Source organism: Agelaius tricolor, unplaced genomic scaffold, assembly GCF_023055355.1.
Source record: "Agelaius tricolor isolate 1412-34295 unplaced genomic scaffold, bAgeTri1.0.p SCAF_2, whole genome shotgun sequence".
NCBI classification, from domain to species: Eukaryota; Metazoa; Chordata; class Aves; order Passeriformes; family Icteridae; genus Agelaius; species Agelaius tricolor.
The window spans coordinates 13,607,183-13,632,342 of NW_027269262.1; the positions used below are offsets into that span (position 1 = coordinate 13,607,183).

The window sequence follows — 25,160 nt, forward strand, 5'->3', positions numbered from 1 at the left end:
AGAGGAGAATAATTCATCACGGACCCAGGATCATTTCAATAAGAGGATGGCTTTGCCATCCATTGCACAGCTCCTTCTGGGAAGGCTGTGTAATTCTTGGATGAAGTGGAGCAATTCTTTCCTCTTCTGCAGATTAATGTCTAAATTTCTACATTATGGCTTTGCACATACTGCTCAGACCTATTCCCTTGGGTTCTCCTTGTTTGGTCATAGGACTAATTATGAAATCACATCTCCTTAAAGAGAAATATTTTAGAGTACTAACTCTATATTTAGGGACACTTAAGAGACTTAACATGCTGAAGTCTTATAAACAGTACTGCAGTAAATGGACTAAATGTTTTTACGAAGTACTGACTCACTATCATGCAACTCAAATCCACTTACTTTGAAAACCCATAGAAGGTAAGTGGAAAATGAGGAAGAAGGGACTTGACATTGAACTACAGATGCTGGTAAAGTATCTGAAGGTCTGCACAAGGTGAAATGTTTCCTTTAAAGATGAGAAGGTCTGACCTAAATGTCCAACTTGCACTTGTATTTATATGAAAGAAAGGAAAACAAGTATGAGGTATGAGTGGTAAGTGCTGCCAGACAGGACCACACAAGCCAATTCCACAATGTTACCCTTCCAAGATGAGCATAAACTCTGTACTGACGTTAAAGCCATTAGAGCTAAGGCTCTGTGATTTAGAAAATGTATGTGTGTTTGTCAAGTGATACGCCATTTGAATAATGAATAACACCATAGAGGCCAAAATAGTAAAAAAAGGCTTAATTCTGTTTATGCAAATGTCTAATTATTTGAGACAGTAAATGACATTAATTTCAGAAAACAAGATTTTCAGATAGAAGGCTTCCAAGACACACTAGAACTCACTGGGTCTCAGAAGCCTCTATCATGATGCCTACAAACATCCCATTCAAGTGGGAAGCTGATCAAGCCCTAGATATCCATTCCTACAAAAAAAAGGGATAAAAATTGCAAAGCCTGTAGTGAGTTTTCCAACCCACTGGAGCAGGAGTAAATACTTTTAATTTTATATTGCTCTCTGACTAAAAAGCCAAAGCAGGTGGCATCATGACTTAAGTCACTTAAGCACAGTAATGCAGAATGTGGTAATGGGGAATTGAGAGCTGTCTTTACCTACTGATTTATTTTAAATCCTATTCCAGTCCTCAATTCCTTCTCTGACTACAAGATTCAAACTCAATCAACTTCCTTGTTGTAATTCAGGGTATCTTTTGAACTGACTATGCCTTTAAACCTTAGAAGTTACATTAACTAAAAAAATGAAGTATTTGATCAGTTCTCCCATGGGTGAAAGAAAATGAAACTTTTGCCTAACTGGATATATTGTAGCCATTGATTTTAGTACATCCTTGGTTTGACTAAAATAAAGATGGTAAAAACATTTCCTTTTTCTTCAGTCTAGGAAGATCTATGTTTTCACATGCATTTCTGATGGTTGAGTATTTGTCTGCAGAGATTCTCAGCTTAGAAATATATTTTACCAGATTTTACTGGTTTTGAAATCATGTGACCTATTCTTTATCAAAAAAACCTCCTCAATGTCATGTTTTGAAACCACTTATGAGCAGCTCTCCTTAACTTCTGGTTTTAAATGCCATCAGATTTCAACTTCTGCCACCTACATCTCATACTCAGTAAACATAATTTACTGCTCACCTCATGCTCTGGAGAGAGATGTTCCATGTCGGTTCGTAAACACTTCAGTCCTGGTAAAAAGTGATTGACCATTAAATCCTCTGAAATAACTAAAACCCAGGTTGTTAAGGTATTATAAGGATTGTCTTTTGAAATTACACTTTTTTTTCTGTCTTCTGATAATGTTGCTTTATGGAACACAAGGGCAGCAGCAAAACTAAGAAAATGGAACAGCATTTGACACTTCACAGCTAATAAAAAGGAAAAAAGATCTTGAACATATTTAACATCATGTATTTCATACACCTGTATAATCCTTTTAAGATTTTTTTCTTGATTTATTAGTTAAGATCAAGAGTTTTGTTTTTGTAGCTTTGTTTTTTGAAGTATCTATCAGTTCCACTGTATGGGGTCTGGCTGAGCTGGAGCTCATTTTCTGCACAGCAGCCCTCAGTGCTGTGCTTGCACTGGTACCTAGAAATTTACCTAGAAATTTTGGTGTTGGTACCACACCAGTGCGCAGGCTACTACTGAGCAGCGTTGGCACAACATCAGTACTCTCTCTAAACATTCCCCCCACATCAGTAGGCTGGGGGAGGGCACACAGCCTGGACAGCTGACCCAAACTGACCGGAGGGATGTTCCACACCATATGATGCCCATTCAGATATAAAAATTAAGAGAAGGTGGTGGTGGGGCAGGAGACCATTTGTTATTGTGATGTTTGTGTCTCAGAGCGGCTGCTGCACATGCTGAAGCCCTGCTTCCTGGAAAGTAACTGGATATTGCTTGCTAATGGAAAGGGAGAAAAAAATCTTCTGTTTTGCTTTGCTTCCATACATAGCTTACACTTTATTAAACTGCTGTTATTTTGACATAAGTTTTTCCTCCATCTGATTTTCTCCCCCACCCTCACCCATCCTGCTGAGGAGGGGAAGGAGAGAGGCTTGGGGGGCACCTGGTGTGCTGCTAATCTGTGATATTCACCATCTTGGAAAACCTCCCCCTTATGTTGAATAGATCATGTTTTATATCAAAGATCCAAAGACAAACTTAGTTATTTCTCTAATATTAAACTTCTCTCACCACCAGAGAACTAGCAGCTAGACTTCCCCTGAAAAAAGGATACAGCAACAGGAAAGAGCACTGTAGGACTCAAACAGGTGGGTAGCGATATCCAGTCTCTTCGAATCAACAGACTGCTGGTTGTTGACCAAGGCTAACTTGTGCAAGTGTGGAATAACAACTGGAAAAGTAAATACAGCAATAAGTATTTGAAACTGCTTTCCACAGACTTGTTTAGCATTAAACAGGTGCTATGTGGCAACTGCAGGCATTTGAAACTTCACACATCAGCGTGGAATAAGAACTGCAAACAATTGCTTTTGATGGGATTGCCCTTGCACATTTAATGGATTGATTCAAACTTGAAATAAAAATCTGTGGTAGCACCACCTAAAATAAAAAAGTACCTTGGAGTACCTCTGAAATAATAACAGTTTACAGAAAAGAAAGAAAACCCCATCAATGTAACCAGCATACCTATTAGCTTTTGGACAGAGAGAAGAAGACTGCATCTTCCCATGGATGCAACTTACATTCGTCTCTAAATCTGGGCTCGGCATTAGGTCCAACTCTTCCAAACGTTTTTATAATTTCTGTATGTAAAGAATGTTGGTCTTGATACTGAGGGTCCTCCAGGAAAGATGCCAGCTGCATTTTTACTCTCTCCAGAAGCTTAAATATTCCCAGAGAAATAGAAAGAACACAAAAGAATCAAGATGCTAGAAATTGTTATGATCAGTTCAGAGTATGTTTACAGTTTTCTGTATTTCAGATGACAGATCTTGAACTTTCTTCTAATTTACAGATTTTTTCTAAGAGGATGTTTCAAACTCTTCAATGCACCTCTATGTTTTAAAGACTGTTACCAGGGTTTTAATCTGATCTCATTTTTTCATCTGTTTTTTAACAACAGACAGGTGCTCCCATATACTTGATTTTTCCTCCTGAGATTTCCTTGAGTCTGATACTCCCTTTTTTTACCTGCTACTACAGTTTCCCTCTTACTTAATAACTAGTAACTACGGAGTTTTCCTGTTTAATTAGAAACCAATTAATAGCATTTTTTGTAATGTATCTCAGTTAATAGGTTGAATTTTTTTTTGCAGAGGACAGAGATACAAAAGTAACTATCATAAAATTAATGGAAGTAAAAAGATTCCCTCAACTAAAGGCTAGAAAACTAAAAATGAGATAGGTATTTAATTTGGATTCAAACTTGAAAAAAGTAACATTTTATGATACATTTTGGAAGGTGCTATCACCTCTGTAGTCTAAGGCTTATCATAACTAGTGCAATAGATACAGTAATTTCTGTGTGGTAACAAAACAATATTCTTCCCAACTGATTATAGGCATGCATTCCAAGCTGCAAAATTCTAACTTTTCCATCGTCCAAGTACGTGTGAGTCATCACTGACTTGACTCACATTACTCACATTTCCTCAAACACATTCTTTTAGAATATGTTGAAATTACGGGAAGAATGCAAGCTCTGCAAAAAGCTGCAAGGCCTTACAGAAGAAATTTGATTGCACAGCTGTTACATGAAACAAAATCCAGTTTTCTACTGTTTACAGCAGAATCCTAACTGTCTTCAAAATTCTTATTTATTACCATAGTCGCATCATTTAAAAAATGATGAGGAATTGCATCTCTGCATTATCTTCAAGGAATACTTTGCTAATGTCATTATGTCTTTCAGTGCCATCTTGGACTAAATCAAGGGCTAAACAAGCAGATATGACTGGAACAACAAGAGTCTTTTGCTCTTCTAAAGTATTTGGGAGCCAAGCAGGATACCCTAAAGCACCTAAAAAAATACAATATACAGAAGTACAATATGTGGATGTTTTTGGTCACTCTTTTAAAATAGAACTATTATTTTTTGGAAATAATGGAATTAGATTTCATAACTGTACTGGAGAAGGTTTTAAAGAAACATTTTGAGCATGGGATTTCCCATCTTCTAGCACACGCCTCCCCTCTACTTATCTGTCTCTGTTTGTTTATGTTTGGTTGAGATTTAGAAGGAAATGTTTTTATTAGTTACAAGGGTTGGTTTGTTTAGAGAGGAAAAAAAAAAGGTCATTGCAAAACCCAAAAGCACTTTGGAAGAGAATATGACAAAGAAAGAAAGAAAGAAAGAATTTATGACTTGCCCTTTCTTTTATTCTGTATTTATTAAAAAAAAATCATCCTCTTATGCTACAAAAACACAGGTGACAATAGGTGTCTTACCTCTCTCTGAGTAACAGTTTCCATGATGGTCCCAAAAGCAGGGATTGTAGCAATCCTTACTGAACTACAATGGAAGAATAGGATCTTTAAGATGTATTCAAAACTAAGAACAAAATTACTTAAATAAAAATTTTTAAATTAGTACTTTTAAGTTACATTAGTTTCTAGCAATGACAAAGGGAAAAAAAAAAAAAAAGGCAGACCAGGAAAAAGACAGGATTAACTCAAGGTCTCAGTCTGAAACTCACAATTCAGGATCACTGGACAAGGTAACAAGGGCCGGAGCAACCCGCTTGCCAACTAACGCTTCACTCATGCCTCGAAGAGCCAGCTGTAAACCAGTCAACATGCAATAAAAAATGCTTTGGTAAACGTGAACAACTGGGTTAGCTGTGACTGAGGATGGGCAGGTAGACTCTTGGGGTTGTTCTTGGTTTAGTCACCCACACAAGACATTAAAGCCACTAAGACTCTATTCATGCTGGAGCATCTGTTAGTAACAAGTTGTTAGTGAGATTAGCAAAGCATCCCTCCTTAGCTGGAAAGAAATACCACATCAGAATGTCCACAAAATGAAGTGCCACCATTGTATATCAGACATAAGATGCAGCCAAAACTACTTTGCATTTCATTAATGCAGGTGATACCTAATTTTGCAGTAGCAAAGCTGATAGCATTACAGAATAGTAGTATCCAGCTTTCTACCAGAAATGATGTAAGCAAATTTGAAAACTGAGAACATGATTAAATATAAACAAAAAATAAATTACATGGATTTAAGTTTTCTATTTAAAGTTTATTCAGCATTTTTATACAGTTTAATTCCAAGTGTTGCAGTAAACCTTTTTATTTAGAAAGAAATGATTTAAAGGTTACTTTCCTTTAAAAGGAATTCAATTTTTGTTCAGCTAGATTAAGAGACATAACTGATGGTTATTTCTTTCTAAGTATTAAGAGGGATGCTAGATATATAAGACAGTCAGGGAACTTACATTTCAGGGTCACTGGAGAGAGTAATGAGAGCAGGAACAACTCTCTGAGCTACCAGAGTTTCATGTACCCCCTTCACCAACAGCTGAATGGTCGGAGCAGGGGGGTATCACAGGTGATGCACGGAAAGAGCGAGCACAGTATCATGGGAAGAAGAACGGCAAAACCAAGAGAGAGAAAGAGAAAACACAAAAAGCAAACCAAAATTAGAAGCTAAGCAAATACTGCTACACTAGAGCTTCATAAATGCAAAGGCATGAAGAAAGCTAAAGTGGTCTGGCAATCAGGACAAACATGACGAATTCAACAATACAATGTTTTCTTTATTTTCAGATATTTTAAAACTTGAACTCAAACCATATTTTATTTCAGATATGATTATAACTATAAATAAAGTTATGTATAATTAAGTACTAAAGTGATGTCAATTTGAATTTGACGCTTTCATGTAAATGCTGTTCCTAGCTCTACACAACAATATTTATCATAGTAGGTGGCTGTCACATGCAACACAGAAGTCTTGACTAGGCTAAATGTGTGTAATTTCCCCACACTGAGTGATACATCTCACACCTTGTACAACGAGACAAACAGCACCTTCCCAGATGCCAAAATGTTTTCCTGAAAATCATTCAGGACTCCTTGATATTTAACAACCGTCCAAACAGTATGAATGCTGGTCTGTGCAGGGAGAAAATGGAGAACCCTTGAACTAGAGCCATGAAATGTATTTCCTCAAGTCTTTTTGCAAACTAAGGAAGAGATGTATTTGTTGCAGTGCATCCCATACGTTAAAAGCTTGAAATCACAGTAAAACTCATCATCCATGAACACAACAAAGTTGTTTGAATCCAGATGTTCCCAGGTGATATTTTTACATTACCTATGTAGTTATACACAAGCCTTTGCTGCATACGCCCTTTACATGCTTTCTTCATATGAAAACCTACTGATTTTCAAACCAAGTTACAAACTTTTTTCATATTCAACAAAGTGGTGGGTTTTGTCTTAATTAATAAAAAGAGGAATGATTAGATATTTCCATTTTGTGTCTCATGCTTTTCCCCTGAGAAAAGTAGTAGCTGTCAGTATATCAGTACCAAAACCAGACAGTATTCACATCTTGTTCTAACTAAAGAAGATTTTACATTCTGCTATTTGTTAGAGCATTCCTGCTTTATCAACTCTGAATTTAAATCAAAGTAAGCTGAAAAATATTGGAAGGAACATGACTTTTCAAAAGTTTCTATATAAAGGAGTCACTCCTATTAAGCAACATTTATGTGTCATGTATGTGTGTGCATGCATGAGTGACACAGACATGGAACAGAGTGTGGCCTCACAGACAGTTACTGGAGAAGGAAGGACAGGGACAAGCTGTGTAAGAACACAAGACAGTATTGCTGCAAAGCACCTGGAGTAGCCAAGTTGCAACATCCTATACTTGTTATTCAGAAAGTATTAGGATGTCAGCTCAACTACAACATTTTAACATTAAAACATTTCACAATTATTTACATTGGCAACAACTCCAAGTGCCAATCTGTTGAGTTCATGGGCTACTCTTCAAAGAGCTGTTAAGGACACAGCTCATCGTTTGCTTATGATGGTTTTACTCTCATATATAGCTTTACTAATTTTCACATTTATTAAAATAGAGAATGCTTACAATTTTCAATCTTGGACAAACAGAGACTTGAGTTTTCTTTATGAACCTTCATTTAGAGAAAAGCCTAGCAGTTATACAGTGCTTTGAAAAAAAAAAATCAAACACTTGGGATTTGTATAATTAGCAAATAATTTAGAATGATCATTCCTGTCTGGTCTGCCACATTTTTAAGTATGGTAAAGCATGGAGAACAGATGCATTCCATCATACAGAAAACAAAGCATGCTTTATAATACAAGTGTCATTCTGAAGATGTGTCCCTAGCCCTGAACCCAAACAGACCAGCAAAGAAAGCTGATTTATAAGTCAACTTAGACTTACTCACATTCAAATCAGAGCAATCAAATCTGTTTGCATCAAGATTCAAATGGGAAGCTGCTGACTACAAACATTAATTCAGAAACAACAGGAACAGCTGGGTGGCAAAGCCGTGTAGCAGCATTAAGGTTAGAGCGAGACAGACAATGTAAATTGTTATCTTTTTTTGATTCCTCTAGATAATTACTTATACATACTACAGCTTAAAATGGTAGCACAAAGCTTCCAGCCCCAAAGAAGCAAGGGAGTGGAAAGGCCCCACATCACTTCTGTGTCCTTCCAACCCTTAACAGGCTATAAAGGTTTGGTAAAGCAGTCAGGCCTGCAGTCTCTGTGTTGCTCAGAACCTTCACTGTTCTCAAACAGCTGTCCTGCAGGTCACATACTCTTCATCCTATTATCTAATCACTGGGCTTTGCCATTCAGCAGCCTCTGAGGTTACAGAAATTCCTCAAGTGATGGAATCTTCCAGCAGTGAAACCAGCTATTACTACCTCTTTGCACAGGTGACTTCCCAAATTTACATAATACCATGTATAAATATGTATGCCATGGCTATCCAGGAAACAGCAATATGCTACTATTTTCAAGTAAGAAAAGCATTTAAAAGAAAGATGCCTAGGCTTTGGTAAAAATTGAAATATGCTAAGAAACAAGATATGAAATAGCATGCATAGACTGCCTAAAAATAATCAACATGCAGCTGAATTTGAAAAGAAGCTGCAACCAAAACAGCAGCCTGTTGTAACTGAGCTAATTTGGCTAATATTTATTAGGGAAAAAGAGCTTATTATTACAAATAGGATATAAAAAGTGCTTTTGTGAGAGGGAAAATATGCAAATAGATTGTAACAGCATCCAAAAATTGCCATTTCCTTTTTAAAAGGAGGGGCAAAAAAAACCCAGCAAAAAAGGACACTGTTGGATGTTTTCAACTGAAGTCTCAGGATGGAGCTTGTTGTGGTTGTTTACTGCTGTCTCTGCTCTGACTTGCTGAGTGTCACTAAAGAAAGCTGATGGATATGTTAAGTGCTCTTTTTTTCTGAGGCAGACTTCAGATTTATTTTTGCAAATGGATACAAGATGTCAGGTTCAGCTAGAGGTCCCCTCCAAAGCTATCCAAATGAGACATATATGGAAAAATGCCCAAAAAAAAGAGAAGGAAAAAGTAATGGTGATTAGAAATATGTGTTTCTAACATGCAAAGAACAGAAAGTTCTCTTTGTTCAGCCAATGGAATATGTCTCAGAATTTTGCATATGCCTTTTAAACTGAACATTTGATGAAACAAAGGCATGATGTGAAAATAAAAGCAAACTTACTAGGTATACATTTCAGTCTTTATTCTGACCAAAATTTATAGATATTAAGGGAAAAATTAAGCTGTCATTATGAGGCAAGTAAACTAACTGTAAATTCTTTTAACATTCTTTTATTTTCTACAAAAACTACAGAATTATATTTGTGTCTTCACCACCATATCTGGTACAAAGAAAACTAGTTTGAATTACAATGCAAGTGCATTGCATGAGCATACACAAGACCTACTGAAAATGTTAAGTTGTATATTAGACTACTGATGATGTGTTGAATAGCAAAAGCAGAAGTTAAAACTCAGAGATGCTTATATTTAACTACAGACCTATAGAAAGATGTGCTGCTGAACAGAGAACAGATACAGAAACAGCTGAACAACAACCTCCTGCTCCATCACACAGTACACAACCTTATTTAAGTTGTTTGCAATTATTAAGAATGTAGAAACATTGTCTGATTTGATCCCTGTTTTAAAAAATAAACTCTAGTTTTTAAAAAGTGAAAAACAGTTTGGACAACACTTACCTCAAACATTCGAGCAGCTGTACACCGAACAAGAGCAGAAGTATGGACAACTCCATACCACAAAACAGTTAATAGTAGCTCATGATAAGCTGGGTTTGCACTAGAAGAAAAGTTGGGCAACTGATCAAAAAAAACCACTCCCAAGCCCTGGATGTGCTCTTTACCTAAAAAATGCAGATTTCAACAAATCTAAAACTCCAGCATTTATCCTTTCTGAAGGATACAAAATACTTATCTCATTCTGAAAGACTTACACTATGTTGCAGTCTAGAAAATATATTCCTTTTACAAGTTAATTAAAAGAACCCAAGCTCAACTTCAAGAACATAATTTTCAATGAATTGTATTAAATGCAAATACATATCTAGAACAAATGACAATAGTATGGTAAATACAAAATTAATTTCCATTGTATTCTCAATGAGTTATTTTTGTGGAATTTTTTTGTTTGGATTTTGATGTTCTTCTTCTGCACTTCATTTTTTTTTTAACTGCTACATTTTTAACCTAGAAATTACATTTTACAGCAGGGGAAAAAAAGCAAGTATACCCTTTATTCACCCAAAGCATCACATTCATTAAAAATTACAAAGCTTTTTATTAAAAGCTTCTAATGTATCTAGATGTAGTTAACCCCAAGGTATATTCTTTACCCTAGTTCCACAAAGGAAGCTTTCAGGCTATCAAGAGGAGCATGGGACAGTGAAAGCATGGTCATTACATCTTCTAGGAATCCAACTAACAGCTTGCGGTCTTCTTCCTGAAAGAAGGGAGGAAGGGAGTTGATCACACAGTGATCAATGTGCGGGAAGGACTGCTGAGGTTATGATGGCAACCTACAGCTGCAGAGGACACAAACTATGGAAAAGAACAAACGAGATTAAGCATTTAACAATTTTCTTAGGAATTTCAAAAATGTGTTTAAAGAGCCTTTCAAAGCAAACACACAAGATGGTGTTTCATCTACTAAGCACATAATCATGCATAAATTCTTTTCTTAAAGAAACTTCTAAGAACAGTACTTAAGCACATTTATGACTACTGAAAGTTTATAAATCATAATCCACAAAAAATTTGTAAGATTATGAAGAATTTCTTTTTTTTCCTATAAGATATGTGTGTACTAGACCTTGGCTGCTCATTGCTGGAAGATTAGGTAAGATTTATAGTGTGCTTGTTTTAGTACTAGGTAACATGAAAATTTTAAGACTCCCACTAGGCTTCAAATGGCAATTTACCTGTTTCAGTACTTGTTTTGCACCATGATGTTTGTCAAGTTCACAGTTAAATGGCTGACAACCCATTTCAGGAACAACATTAATAGAGTTTTGATAGAGGGGCATGGTAACACATGATCTAAATGTCCATCACCACCTGACTAGAAAACTTTGTAAATGTATTTACAGCTGCCCATTCATGTACCTCTCTTCAACACACAAGAACAGTAAGTTTTCGATGAACGCAGTAATGTTTAGGTATTTTTTTAAAATAAGTTTTACACACTACTATACAATAAAGAAACAGAAACCCAACCTACCTGAATATAACATGTAAGGACCCCTGTTGCATAGATGGGAACTGTGGCTTTTGTTAGCACTCCATTTCCTGCTGTGGAATCTAATGAAACACAGTGAAGAATTTTGGTTTTATACATACATATGAGTATAGAACATATATATTATCTATACTAGACTTACATATGTGTATTTAAGTATTATGGATTCAATCACCTTTTGATATATACACGAAGAATTTATATGCATATCTACAGAAACGTGCTTAAATAATACTCAAGAGGTATTTGGATTTGAGATTTTTTTTTTACCCTACACACAATCTACAACTTCAGAGTGTTCCATTCAGATTAAGACTAGATTTTTCAACATTTCACAAAGATAGCAAATTTGAGAATGGCAGCCTCACAATGTTATTTGAACAAAAGAATGAAAGTTTTTTCCTGTTGCAGTTAAGATCAATTTATTTCAGTAAAAAGCTACTTACCTATGTTTTCCTCAGACAGCCTTAAGATTTCCTGGAACTGTGGTTTTACCTATACAAAGGATGATTAATCTCATGTAAGAACTGGTCAATGGTAATTGACCTGTTACCAGTGTCAATTAACTTAGAAAAATAAATAGAATTGCAAAACAAAGAAAAGAAGTCCCCCAAAACAAAACAACAACAATCCCCTCTCTGGGGATAGCACATACTGCTAAAAGAGTTTTATCTTTAGCTAATCCTCTCATGTTTGACAATTTCCCTTGAAGTATTTTTAAATTTTATTCAGAAGTTATTTTATTGAGAAAAATGATATAATTCCTTGATAAAAATGTTTAGATACCACCTACAAAAAATATTTTAGGCTGGGAAGGCATCCATTTCAAATTTTCAAATCAAGTAAAGCTGGAGTACTTATGTACACTGCAAAGAGTGAACAGTATGCTGCTCTGAAGAAAGTTGTTAAATAACCAGAATTAGGATGATCTCTCCTACTCTCTCTGTCATTCACAAAGGAAATATGAAGAATATAGTTTAAAAAAAAAAATGTGTCCCTGGTTGGGCAAGACAGAAGGCAATTTAAAATTACCAAAACCAGAAAAGGACACAAAGACAGCTCTAAAAATAGCAGGTTTAAATGTACTTATGGAAAAGCATCAATGTGACATGAAAATATAAATGGTCACAAATTGTGAGTGTTCCAACATACTGTAAGTATAGAGAATATATGTTATCAAGTGTGTAGAATATTTAATGTAATATCTTACCTTAGTGTTTGTAAAAATTTTCCCAAATGTCCTACAAAGTCTCCAGAAAAATCTAGAGAATTCATGGACACAGGCAGTTGATGCTACATTGATCTTGCCAACTATTTCTATAAGCTGTGGTAGCCTAAAAATCAGGAAACAAAAGGATATTGAACACTACTCTGACTTTTTGCTTTTGTCCATTTACATTTGTGTAGATTTATTGCTTATATTAATAAATACATGCACACACAGAGCACTACTGGTTCTAATAAAGTTAGCTACATGTTCTGTGCAATTCCTGACCTGTGAAGAAAGCAAGGGTTTAAGTGCCAGAAAAGTATGACCCATATTTTCAAACATCTGTTGCTATCACGAGATGGAATACAACAATCTTTACTCCACAAGAGAATTAACTATACTGATGCAAAAATAAAAGAAACAAGTTTTCAGAGCAAATAGTTACCTACATATTCTGCTAGACTCAATATTTTCTGAATAAAATCAAAGGCAATTCAGCATGAAAATTAAAATGCCTAAAGTAAATGAAAAGTTTTCCTCTTTGGTAATTCTCAAATGCAATAATTCATAGCATTCTTATATTCAGTAATTGTTAAACACGACTGTGTATTTTATTTGCAGGGACACGCCCTGACAAAGACAGCAATAATGAATCTGACTCCTTGTTCTCAGAAGGCTAATGTATTACTTTATAATTCTATATTATATTAAAGAATATATACTATACTAAAGAATACAGAAAGGATACCTACTGAATGCTAAAAAGATAATAATGAAAACTCATGACTCTTTCCAGAGTCTGGACACAGCTTGGCACCAATTGGCCAATGAGTCAAAACAACTCACACCGGAGACCAATGAAGCAATCACCTGTGTGTAAACAATCTCCAAACATTCCACACATAAGCACAACACAGGAGAAGCAAATGAGATAAGAATTGTTTTCCTTCTCTCTGAGGTTTCTCAGCTTCCTAGGAGAAAAATCCTGGGTGAAGCAATTTTTTCAGAGAATGTGAATGCCACAGACCATGCTTAAGAACTATTAATTTTGACACATTTTAAAATTAGGTATCCTAAAACACAAATTAACTCACAGCTGATTGACTACCCATAGCAGAGTCTCCCAGCCTGTGGTGCCCTCATGTTCCAGCTGATGATCGTACAGCTGCAACAGCACCGCCAATTGTTCGCGGCTTCCAATGATGACGGCGACGTCCTGAAGAGGCGACACAGGTCGGGGAAACCTAGTGACTGTAACAGCAGAGAACAAGCACTCATGAATGAAAGATGATGAAAATACCACGGAGGTGATGGCAGAAACAACAGCTAAGAAACTGTGAAACTCATTAAGTGCCTTCTCTACAAGGTTTGCTTTATCAGTTTGCTTTTTAAAAATCAGTGAGTTAAAGTCATCTTTGAAGAGATTATGTAACCCTCAGTTAAAAAGAGAAAATACAGGGAGATTATGTTATTATTCTTGCCAGCACAGCTTGACCAAGGTCAAACTCTGCCTGATCAACCTGGTGGCCCTCTATGATGGATGACAGTATCTGTGAAGAGGGAAGAGCTACAGATGTCACCTATCTGGACTGCTGTAAGGCCTCTGACAGTCTCCCAAAACATCCTCTCCAAACTGGAGAAATACAAATTTGATGGATCAGCTTCTCAGTCAATGAGGAATTGACTGGATGTCCACACCTTGAGGACAGTGGTCAATGCCTTAATGTCCAGATGGACATCAGTGACAAGTTGTGCCTCTCAGGGGTCCGTACTGGGACCAGTAGTGTTCACTCTCTTCACCAATGACAAAGGGATTGAATGCACCTTTGGCAAGTTTGCAGATGACACCAAGCTAGTGGTGCAGTGACACACCAAAGGGACAGGATGCCATCCAGAGGGACCTGGACAAGCTTGAGAAATGGGCCCATAGGAATCTCATGAGGCTCAACAAGGCCAAGTACTAGGTGCTGCAAGCACCTCTGCTGGGTCAGGGCAATGCAGGCTGGGGGATAGGAAGGGACTGAGAGCTGACTTGGGAGTGCTGGTGAATGATAAAACTGGACATGACCCAGCAATATTTGCTCGCAGACCAGAAAACCAACACTATCCTGGGCTGCATCCAAAACAGCGTGGCAGCAAGATGAGGAAGGTGATTCTAGCCCTCTGCTTCTCTCTCATGAGACTCCACTTGGAGTGCTGCATCCAGCTCTGGGGTCACCAGCACAGGAAAGACATGGACCTACTAGAGCAAGTCTGAAGGAAGGCTACAAAAGTGTGAACAAAAAGACAGAGCACCTTTCCTATGCAGAAAGGCTGAAAGAGCTGTGCTTGCTCAGCCTGGAGAAGACTAGGCTGAAACCTGAAATTTTTGCATTCGTTATTTAAGTAGTAGCCACTCAGAAAAAGTGCTCATCTTCAAATTACTCAAGTCAGACAGATGAGCCTTACCATGGCATCCATTTTCAAAGGCGTATCAGACAGTAATGTACCACTAGCTACTATCCAAATTCTCCTTTGTTATGTTTCCTTTACATCTTCACACACAGCACTATTATCAGCATGGTGGCAGGTGTTACCAATAACATATTTAAAGTATTTGCAACAGGAGAAAACACTCCACCGGCTAGGTTTGCTGATCTAAGGACAACTTCACCATGAGGCCATTCAGTCATGAAATGGTTTGGGTTGGAAGGCACCCTAAAGATCACTTAGTTCCAACCCTACTACCATGGGCAGGGACACGTTCCACTAGACCAGCTAGCTCAAAGCTCCATCCAGCCTGGCCTGGAACACTTTCAGGGATGGGATGGTCTTCTAGGATATTACACAGATAGATAACAGATGGTGATGCTGCTGCATTATGCTGTGTTTTTCCCGCTCCATAAATTTGTAAGAATTAACTGAATCTGAGGCCAGCCCTCCTGAGCTATTATTGGCTATTAATGGAAATCAGTTCTTTAGAAACCTTTAGGAAGTACAATTAAAAATTGCTTTGCTTTCTAAAAGCTTCTTCTAAGAAGTAGAGAAAAATCAATTAAAGCTTTTTTGTGATAATCAGGTATCTCAAGCATAGCAAGGGGTGAAAAAAGGAAGCATTACTTAAGAATTTACTAAGGCAGACCAATATAAAAACCCAGAAACTAATAATTTACCTTCTATTTGTGGTACTTCTCCCTGAAGTTTAGCCTTGCTTGTAAAAGGTGCGTTCTGTAGCACCAGTGCAAACAGAGAAGGAATCAAAGACTGCAGGGCAGACAGATACATGTGGAGCTTATGTTCATCCAAGCCATGTTCTCCTTCCTGAAACAAACAGGACATTAATTTGGAAGTTTTCAGTTTGGAAGATCTGTTCCCTAGGCATGTATTCCCTGGCAAGGCATCAACACATCTGTGATGAGCTTCTACCCAGACATACTAATTATAAAGCAATTTAGCCTAATCATAAGCATATTTTGCCACTCTTAGGTCACCTCTACTGAAAAGATTCAGGCAATATAACCTTTGGCATTTAACAGTTCATCCTGATGAACAGACTGATATTTTGAAAGAACATTTTCAGCACATTTTGGAAATGTGGATCCTTTGCCTCAGTGACCAAGGCATCTAAACTGAATAAACAAGTCACCTGTACTCTGAGAGCAAGCATCTTCTTTCAGTGTGTTAGATAGTTATGAGGCCCACAATTTTTCCAGAACTTCTGAGTTATCTATCGAATGAAATGTGCAAACTGGATCATAACTGGAAACGACCTAACTTAACCATTCAAATCTACTTTTCTTGCTTATTTAATAAAAAATGCAGTTTACCAAAATCTACACAATTTAGACATGGAGCAATGCTATTAGGATATAAAACAGATCAGTATTAAAGAAGAGCATGTTTAGTTTGGGGGAGGTTTGGTGTTTTTCCTTGTTTTGTTTTTTTTTTTCTTCTTCCAAAGTACAAGTGAAGAATACAAAGAAAATTCTCCAATGTAGAAACAGTTGAGTACATACCCTGAGCAATTTTTCAATTTTATTAAGCAGTGTAGGTATAAGATGGAACTGTAAATTTCCCAGTTCTGTTGTCCAGGCAGCATAAGCAGGTAAAAATACCTGATGTGTTGCACTAACCACACGTTCTGAAGGGTCTCCTAAAGCTGAAAGCAGCAGTTCAAAACCCTGGTAAAACACAGTAAAGAATGCAATTATTACCCAAAAATTTATATACACATTTTTACCACTCTCCCTTCAAAAACTCAAAGAGAAAAGTTCTTTATTTTTACTTATGTGAAACATTATTGTTCAGCATTAAGCTGAACTACAGGTAGGCTTTGTTGTAGCAAACGAATCTGTATTAGTAAGTGATGATGCCAAACTGGCTAATAATATCAGATGGGCAGTGAAGTGGTATGTCCTTAAAGGTAAATTATGAACTGTTAGAGCAGCTTCTATGTAAGGCTTACACCTGAAATTCTATTTTTTTTAAGTATCTGGAAATATTTAAGAAAAATGCAAGAATTTAAACAATCATCTATTATTATACCACCTCTTTCATTATTTATGAAATATCTATAGAAAGCATTTTACACATACAGAACTCAAACCAAATGATGATACCTGTTGATATTTATCTGGATCATCAATATAGCCCATAATGATGCCAAGGCTTTTGATCACAGCTTCTCGTACCAGATCGGCCTTATCTTCCATTAGCATTTGTTGCAGCATGGAAAGTACTAATGAACTACGAATTTCTTTCTGTTTGTAAATGAGAAACACATTTGTTAATGCCAATGAAACAAGAAGTGTGGATAATAAAAAGTTGCCACTTCTATTAGTGCTCACAAACAAAATCCCTTCCTCCAACCATAAAATCCTTTATGAATATTACATGTTCAGTTTTCACAAGAGAAAATGAATGAATATAAAATGTCAGTAGCTTCAATAGAAAGGCTTTTGTCCTGCTAAGAACAGAACTAAGGTCCCTTCATTTGCATGGAACCAAAAATAACTAACAGCAGTAAAACTACTATAGGCCTAGACTTTAAGCAATCACTGCATTGCTCAATTGGAGAAATTGGGTTTTAATTTAAGTTCCCTTCCCCCACTCTTTCTCTGAAGCTTGAAATTCTAGTTTATCACTGACATAATTTCACTGCTTCTTCTAACTGGCAGCACTCTTGATGTAACATTCCACAGTGTCTGAAGAATGCTACAGCTGGGTGCCAATTTGTTTTCATAGATTGTTTCCTTAATTGGTCCTAACTATCTTTTCTTTACCTCATTTTTAGCGAAATGAATATTCATATTGTTTTTAGAAACATTTTATAGCTAGATTAACCTGTATTTGTAACAAACTATCTCCTTCTTAAAGTGACTTAATCAATCTCATGTGTGATATAAAGTAGAAGACAATGTGACTGTCTGTGCATAATATACACACTTGGTGATATTTAAAATGATAAAGAATGCTTACATTATGCATCAGATTTTTACCTTGCTTTCCCTAGCAGGTATTTGGAGTCTATTAATACTTACTGGAAGGTAAGGTGCTAGAGCTCCACAGGATTCTGCTACCAGCAGCCGTCTCTCTGGGTATTTGTGGTTGATCTGGTAAAGAGAAACAGATGGACTGTTCGCTTTGCAGTAACCAGCAACTGCAGAGGGGTGCAGTTCACCCCTCAATCAATTAGCACTGATTGAGCTCACAGAAGTTGCACCTGGGTACTAAGCAGCCTCAAATTCTTGGACTGAGGCATAAAAGTGAGGCAGCTGTCCTATAAGACATAGCTTATAGTAGGGAAAGAGTCAGAGAAGCACATAGGTATGTGAGAAGCCATATAAGCAATAAAAAGGAAAGCAGTGTATGGGCTGCTGTACTCTAAAGAATCTGCATAACTCCTGAACTGGCACTACAAGAAATATTTTGTCTTATGAAGACTTTCAGGAGCACTGTTCCTCCAAGAGCTGCACAAGTGCCCTCTAGTGCTCTGAGCCAAGCAGTGTAGCAGAGCTGCCCAGGTCTTGCTGAGCAATCACAGTCAGAAGAAAATACCTGTAGAAGCCTAAACACATTTGCATTCTATTAAAGTTCTGCTCTCAAGTCCAGCATAAATATGTCACACCTCTAAAAACAATTCATGTTACCAAAAACCTCTTGATCCTGTGATATTTCCCCTTTCTACTCAAAAGCTGCTTGAAAATTCTGCCTTACAAAATTAATATCTATTATTGACACTTCGGAATCAAGTGTGCATTCTGGTGGAGCCAGATTTAGTGGTTGTAATGGTTGTACAATGAAACAATGAAGTATTTCAATACTTTGTGAATAAAAGAGTCTGTGGTACCATGCTGAGAGTAAAATGTGAATTTTTTGATGCTGTCAGATAAAATAGGATACGCAGCATTTGGTGCAATTGCTTCTTTCTTGCTGTGTAGTGTAGAGCCTTGGTGAGGCAGTCATCTAACCATGTAAAAAGACCAAAGTACTCACTGCCTTCTTTGTCTCTATCTTGAAAGACTTGTCTTCAGTAGTCTGAGGTCCCTAAAATCCATGCCAAATTCTGGCACCAGGAGGACCTTTAAAAGAAACTAGCAGGCCAGGAAATATTGAAGAAACTTGACATACACTAGTCTGTGGGCCCTGATGGGGATGTACCCATGAGTGCTCAGGCTGATGTCATTCCAAGAACACTCTTGACAATTAAAACGTTGTGGCAATGGGGAAATTCCTGAGGAGTGGAAGAAAGCAAATGTCACTGCTACCCTCAGGAAGGGCAAGACAGAAAACCCAGTCAAACACAGGGCAGTCTACCTCACACCAGCTCCTGGGAAGCTGTTGGAGCAATTGGCCTTACAAGGCATTTCCAAACATCAAAGGACGAGAATGTGGCTGGAAATAGCCAGGAAGTATTTACATAGAAAAAATGACACAACCAACCTGACAACTTTCTGAGATGACTGGCTCAGCACACTCAACAATGATGCCTGACTCTGACTGCTCTAGTATGAAATGACTGAGAACTCTCTCAAGAATCAAGTGTGGAAAAGATGATTTCAAAGAGACTTAAATTAACAAATTGTAAGCTTCAGGACTAAACTGAAGTCTCAAGCATGGGAATGTTCTTTGAGTGTGTCTATCATTACTTTGCATTCATTCATCAGTAGAGCACCCGCAATAATTTTTGGAAGTATGGAGATCTCATAGATGAAAAATATTATGGACAAGTAAGAGGCTGCTTTAAAACCTACTAGGCTGTGAAGGTGGTAAGGCACTGGAACAAGTTGCCCAGAGAAGCTGTGGATGCCCCATCCCAGGATTTTCAAGGCCAGGCTGGATGAGACTTGGAGCTAATGGCCTTTAAGGTCCCTTCCAAACCTTCTTTATTATTCTATAAAATCTTTTACTTATGTGCCATCTTTTCAAAAGCAAATTCCCCACTGACAGCATAGACACACATCATCTTGTGGAGCTCTGCCTACCTGAGGGAAACAGCAATGACTGGTTTCAGCTGTTTTTTATTGCCATTTTATTGTAGGGGTTCTATACTGTTGTCTCTTATCACAAGAGTTTCATACACTCTTGGTGTTTCTCATGGGCTGCTCCTCAGAGCACTGACATGTTCTTCTTCACAAAGGAGCCAACTGACTCCAGTTCCCTTCCCAACCAGCCACCCCACTCTTTTACAGCACTCTTCTTCTCACTGGTCACAGCTGTGGCCTGTTAAAGTCAGGCCTGTTCCTAATCTTTGATAATTGGCTCAGCTGCAACTCCTTAGAGGTAAGATTACTTTCTACACTATATTTTCTTATATTCTATCCCCCTACAGGTTTTAGGTAGTCTAGCATGGCAATACAAATATCACCCCTGATATTACAAACACATACTGGAGGAAAAAATACTGAAATTTCTGTCAGGTTTGTGTTCAGAGAAGATGAGTAGCCCTTGGAAACTAAATGTAATTAAAATGTTTATTATTATTTATTTTCCTTTTGTCTTTAGTAATTTTGGAAGCCAATCACTGGTCACCAGTTTTGAGTGACCCTTTTAGCATTCACAGAGCCTTCAACTAAACTGAGTCAGTTAGCAAATTTTACCTGCAAAGGAGCAGGTAGAGAGTTTAAAAAGACTAGCCTGATAACTGAGCTCCACAATGTATCAATGAAAAGGATGAACTTCCTGAGGGCCCAGACCTCTGCATCTGTAAACAGATTTTGGTTGGAGACCAAGAGCATGAATCCTTTTCATGATTTACACATCTACTGCAAAAAGTAGAAAACTATGTCTATATTAAGTTCCTTCTACAAACTCAAGACTTGTGACCGTGAGATTCAGCTGGAGAAAATCTCAGCTGGAGAAAATAATGACCTGTTTCCAGTACTGCCAAACAAAGTCTGGCAAACTGCATTAAGTGCATTACGCCATATGACTTGGCAGTCTGAGATGCTCTTCTTGTACAGTTGGACTCGTTTCTCTTTTGCTTCAGCAATTAGCAAGAAGTGGATGAGAAAAATGTGCTTGCTCTTCCTGAGGTGAGATAGTTTTTTTCAATCACAGTTTAAATTTCATGAGGACTAAGAAAACAAAATGTTGCTTACAAAATTAGGCAAAAATACAGAATTCTTTCTATGGCTCTTTCAAACTACTACTGTCATGAGACCTTCACTTAATCAACAGATACATCAGTCATTCACAACAAGCACAATGCTGCATATAATTTCTACTTCTACTGTCAGAAAGCATTAAGGTTATTAAAGCTTAGACTTTATTGGGAAACACAGATTGCTGTGTTATGCAAGGAACAGTAGGAAACTACCAGACCAGAAAGACTCTGCCATCAAAGCAGGCATTCCCACTCCGTCATGGCTTAGTTATTCATTGTCTTCTCAGGCAATGAGAACTCCCTTTCCTTCACTGTGGCAGGAAAATACAAAATATTTTCACCTGAACTCATGTTGTTCTGCTTCCATGCCTCAGATGAAAAAGTAAAAACATTTCTGTATGGTTGTTCAGTTATTTCTATTAATTTGGAGTATCTATCACTGTGATTCTACAAGAGATGTAAACTTCAGGCTCATCTCATCTATGAGAGACTTGCTTATGAGTACTTTGGTCTTTGATTTTCTCTTCAAGAATTTAAACTAGTTGGTGTGGCCACTGCTCCAGGGACTTAATACAACATTTAAAAAAATCAGTAAATAAAATCTTTGAATGAAAATGGATTTCCAACAGGCTGGAATGCAGAGCAAAAATTATAAAAGTACCTACCTAGCAATATGTTACACAACACTGATGAAGAACATGTGCTTATCTACACTTCAATATAACAAGCTTATTCAGGTACAAGCAGGTAACTAAAATCTCTCCAGATAGTCTTTAATAAGCTTTCTGCTTCTGAGGTGTTTTTAATATTAAATAAAAATATATATGATGAGAACAAAGAACATGCAAATATCTTGCTGAAAACCAAAGCCAAACCCTCTCCCTTGAACAAGTAAAACTCAAATTTATGAACTTTTAACTGATTTTGGAGCATAAAGCAAACAATAATCAGTTACCTGCTCCCAACACTGTGGTAAAAGTTCAGCTTCTACACGTGTTGGTCCAACATGTCGGGCAAATGCCACACACCCAGTCAGTATCATCTGTCTGAAAAGATAAATGTAAAGCTTTAACCTGTTTATAAAGTTTTATAATATATAACATATATTCCTTAAGTCAGGAAAAGCACATGCTGACAGGCAATAGGTAGTTGTCTGCAGTCAAGATTTCACACCATCCACACTGACTTATAGACTAAATATTAAATTGAAAGCTGCTAATATCCCCGTTAATTGCAGGGTGGGGATTTGCTTACATAACCTTCAAACATCCCTTCCAACCCAAACTATTCTATGATTTTTACCTTGTTTTATACTCAGAATGCCTTTTCCAAAATCTTGCAGATCCTCAACTCCATAAACTAGTCTGAGAATCTCTGATTTGGGTATTTCTGATTTTCTAAAGTCTGAGATTGGGACTATCTAACTAAATTTCTCATTTAATTCTTAGTACTGAATACTGTCATGCAGTAAAAGGATCTAAATTACCTAATACTATCATACTATCAGTATTTCAGTGAAGCAAATTGATTTTATTTAGAAGCATTTGTGAGATTTAATGAACTTTCTTCCGAGCAAGCAGCTTATTTCTTTTATGACATAGTTTTGCAACCTTTTGACATGCAAGTTACTGTCATCTCACAAAATACTGAACTTCACTCTTGTGAGAAATCTTCTAAAGCCCACTAAAAAAAGGAAAGCAAGTAATCAACCAGTAGGATCTATGATCACCTGTTATTTGTGTTCATATTCTTATACTTTTTTACCTTTCATTAAAGTTTGCAAGAGATTGCCATTGTTCCATCAATTTTATAGGCACAGAGGTATATATAAAATTTCAGTAAGACTGTACTAAATTGTCATTTGTGGTATTTTATTTAATGACTGTCTATCTTCCTAAGATGTTTTTACTTCTATTTTTCCTGTTGATAGGATTGGAATAGTACCAACTTTGAATGCAATTCACCAATTCTATTTACCTTTAGAGGCTACATGAATTATTAAATACCCAGTTTCAAATGATAATGTGTGGACATGAGACTCAATTTTATCACTTCCTCAGTAATACTGGGACACCACTCAGAGTTTATTATTACTCCTCTGTGAAATGTAAGCCAGAATTGTTACCATTTTAGTGTCATGTCTAGACTCCTAAATATTTTCTGTACCAATAGCATCCCCTTAAGGTTGAAAGGCAGAGATTCTGCTGGTTATCTTCTAACCCCTTAGAGAACATACCCCATCAAAAAAAGACTCATTCACTTTAAGAATTTTTCAGGAGAAAGATCCTATCAAAAAGTTGGGGTTTTTTTATCCCAGCATTCTTTATGCCAACAATCAGAGCAAGCTCTTATGTGTTGTGTGCGTTTGGGTTTTTTACCTCTCTGCCACACTGACAGAACTAGGCCTTTGATTAAGGTAAAAAGTAAGGAGAAAACAAAAATTATTAGGTAAGACTCAAGAAATCAACAGCTGATAGCAATATGGAGACAAAAGCCTGTGGTAATTCTCAGTTCTACTGCAAACAAAATAGTCATTTGAATTACTGTTTTTGGTTCTGTACACTGCACTTAATCACAGAAATGGGTAAGAGAATATATATTTTTAAGATATTAGAAAATAGCAGAACACAGTAATCACTTGAAGTTTTCGGCATTATAAATGGGATAAAACAAAATATTTTTTCTTACATCGAATCTTTTTTTTAAAGTTCCATGAAATCTCAAAATTAAGCCAGATTTCTTTCTGCCCTACCTACCAAGATGAGAATTTGAAGATATTTCAAAAATATTTAAAAATAAGATTTTAAATATTTTATTGCAACCATTTTAACAGCATATAACAGTCAGCATTTCAGGGAAAGGAAAGTTGTAAGGATCTGAATAAAAGGCAATTGAAACAATGTTTTAATCTTGTCCTATTAGAGTCAAACATTAGACTCACTTCATTTTGACTCCTAGCCTCCAAAACTAACATAATTGTACAAAAAGGAGGTTATGTGAACACATTTTTGCTCCTTTGCAGAAGAGAATTTGATCCACATTTTTAAAAGTTGAATGGAACATTAATGAGCAAAGCCATGACGATACAAGTGGCCTTGTCAAATAAAATGTTAGTGTACAAGAGTACAGAAATATGCCAAACACCAAAATGCATCTCACATGGGCAAGAGGTATAATCCAGGCTTTCTGCATAATCGTTAACATACTTCAGATACTGGACATTGTAAAACAAAATATTTCTTTTAATGGGTTAATTCTTAGAAATGCAATGTCACATTTCAGTCTCTCGCATTTAGCAAATTAAAAATGTCAACTAATCAGCTGCCACATCAAGGGACAATGTAGTAGGCCTGTACAGTACAGCAGAAGGCAAACAAGTAACGAGATAATTAACATCATCGTTCTGGTGATTAAACCTGAATGTCTTTCCTCTCTTCATATTGCACAAGACTTCTAACATATTATTTCAATGTATTTAGATAAAAACAAAGCATGCATAATACACTTCCATAGAAATCTATAAATATAACCCCCCTTAAATTCTGAAAAAGTATATTCTATTTAATTACTATTCAGAATATCTTTTATTCATGGAATCTCAATTGGTTTTCCATCAGATTATGGCACCTTCAAAAGCAATTGTTATTTCTATGTGTGCAAATGTATAGTATGTATATGCATGCTTTGTCCTAGAGTTTATGGCAGACTATTTTTCCCAGATTTCTCATGGAAACAAGTTATTATTATATATAAATCTCTAATTCTGAACAAAAATGGAACAAATTCAAGGAAAACAGATTTTTCTTCTTTCTTAACTGCTGGAATAGACACACCTCATGCACCTATGGGGGACATGAGAAGTCTACTTGATAGGCCACCAATCCTGTAACAAATTAATCACAAGAGACTCCAAGTGACATGCAATTTCCTTCCCCTTCAACCACAAATTATTTTAGCTTCTCAATCTACTGGGACATTTAAAACACTTCAGAAGCAGATTTCTAATGACTCTGAAGTAGA

At 36.6% G+C, this 25,160-nt stretch overlaps 1 protein-coding gene across 4 annotated transcripts in view; it reads right to left on the bottom strand.

Moving 5' to 3' along the window:
* RELCH (RAB11 binding and LisH domain, coiled-coil and HEAT repeat containing) overlaps positions 1-25,160 on the bottom strand; it is a 76,535-nt gene that overhangs the window by 8,118 nt on the left and 43,257 nt on the right. For 2 of the 4 annotated variants that reach the window (XM_071453472.1, XM_071453464.1), the window contains 16 exons: positions 22,096-22,186; positions 18,076-18,147; positions 17,155-17,295; positions 16,552-16,716; positions 15,709-15,856; positions 13,651-13,807; positions 12,557-12,680; positions 11,793-11,841; positions 11,329-11,408; positions 10,445-10,551; positions 9,792-9,891; positions 5,965-6,047; positions 4,973-5,036; positions 3,268-3,406; positions 2,799-2,915; positions 1,691-1,779 (listed from right to left, as the gene is read on the bottom strand). In XM_071453472.1, the coding sequence (XP_071309573.1) occupies positions 1,691-1,779; positions 2,799-2,915; positions 3,268-3,406; positions 4,973-5,036; positions 5,965-6,047; positions 9,792-9,891; positions 10,445-10,551; positions 11,329-11,408; positions 11,793-11,841; positions 12,557-12,680; positions 13,651-13,807; positions 15,709-15,856; positions 16,552-16,716; positions 17,155-17,295; positions 18,076-18,147; positions 22,096-22,186 (1,726 nt within the window). Of the gene's footprint in view, positions 1-1,690; positions 1,780-2,798; positions 2,916-3,267; positions 3,407-4,972; positions 5,037-5,220; positions 5,304-5,964; positions 6,048-9,791; positions 9,892-10,444; positions 10,552-11,328; positions 11,409-11,792; positions 11,842-12,556; positions 12,681-13,650; positions 13,808-15,708; positions 15,857-16,551; positions 16,717-17,154; positions 17,296-18,075; positions 18,148-22,095; positions 22,187-25,160 lie in introns of all 4 variants that reach the window. The other 2 variants (XM_071453481.1, XM_071453490.1) reach the window with 2 other exon arrangements.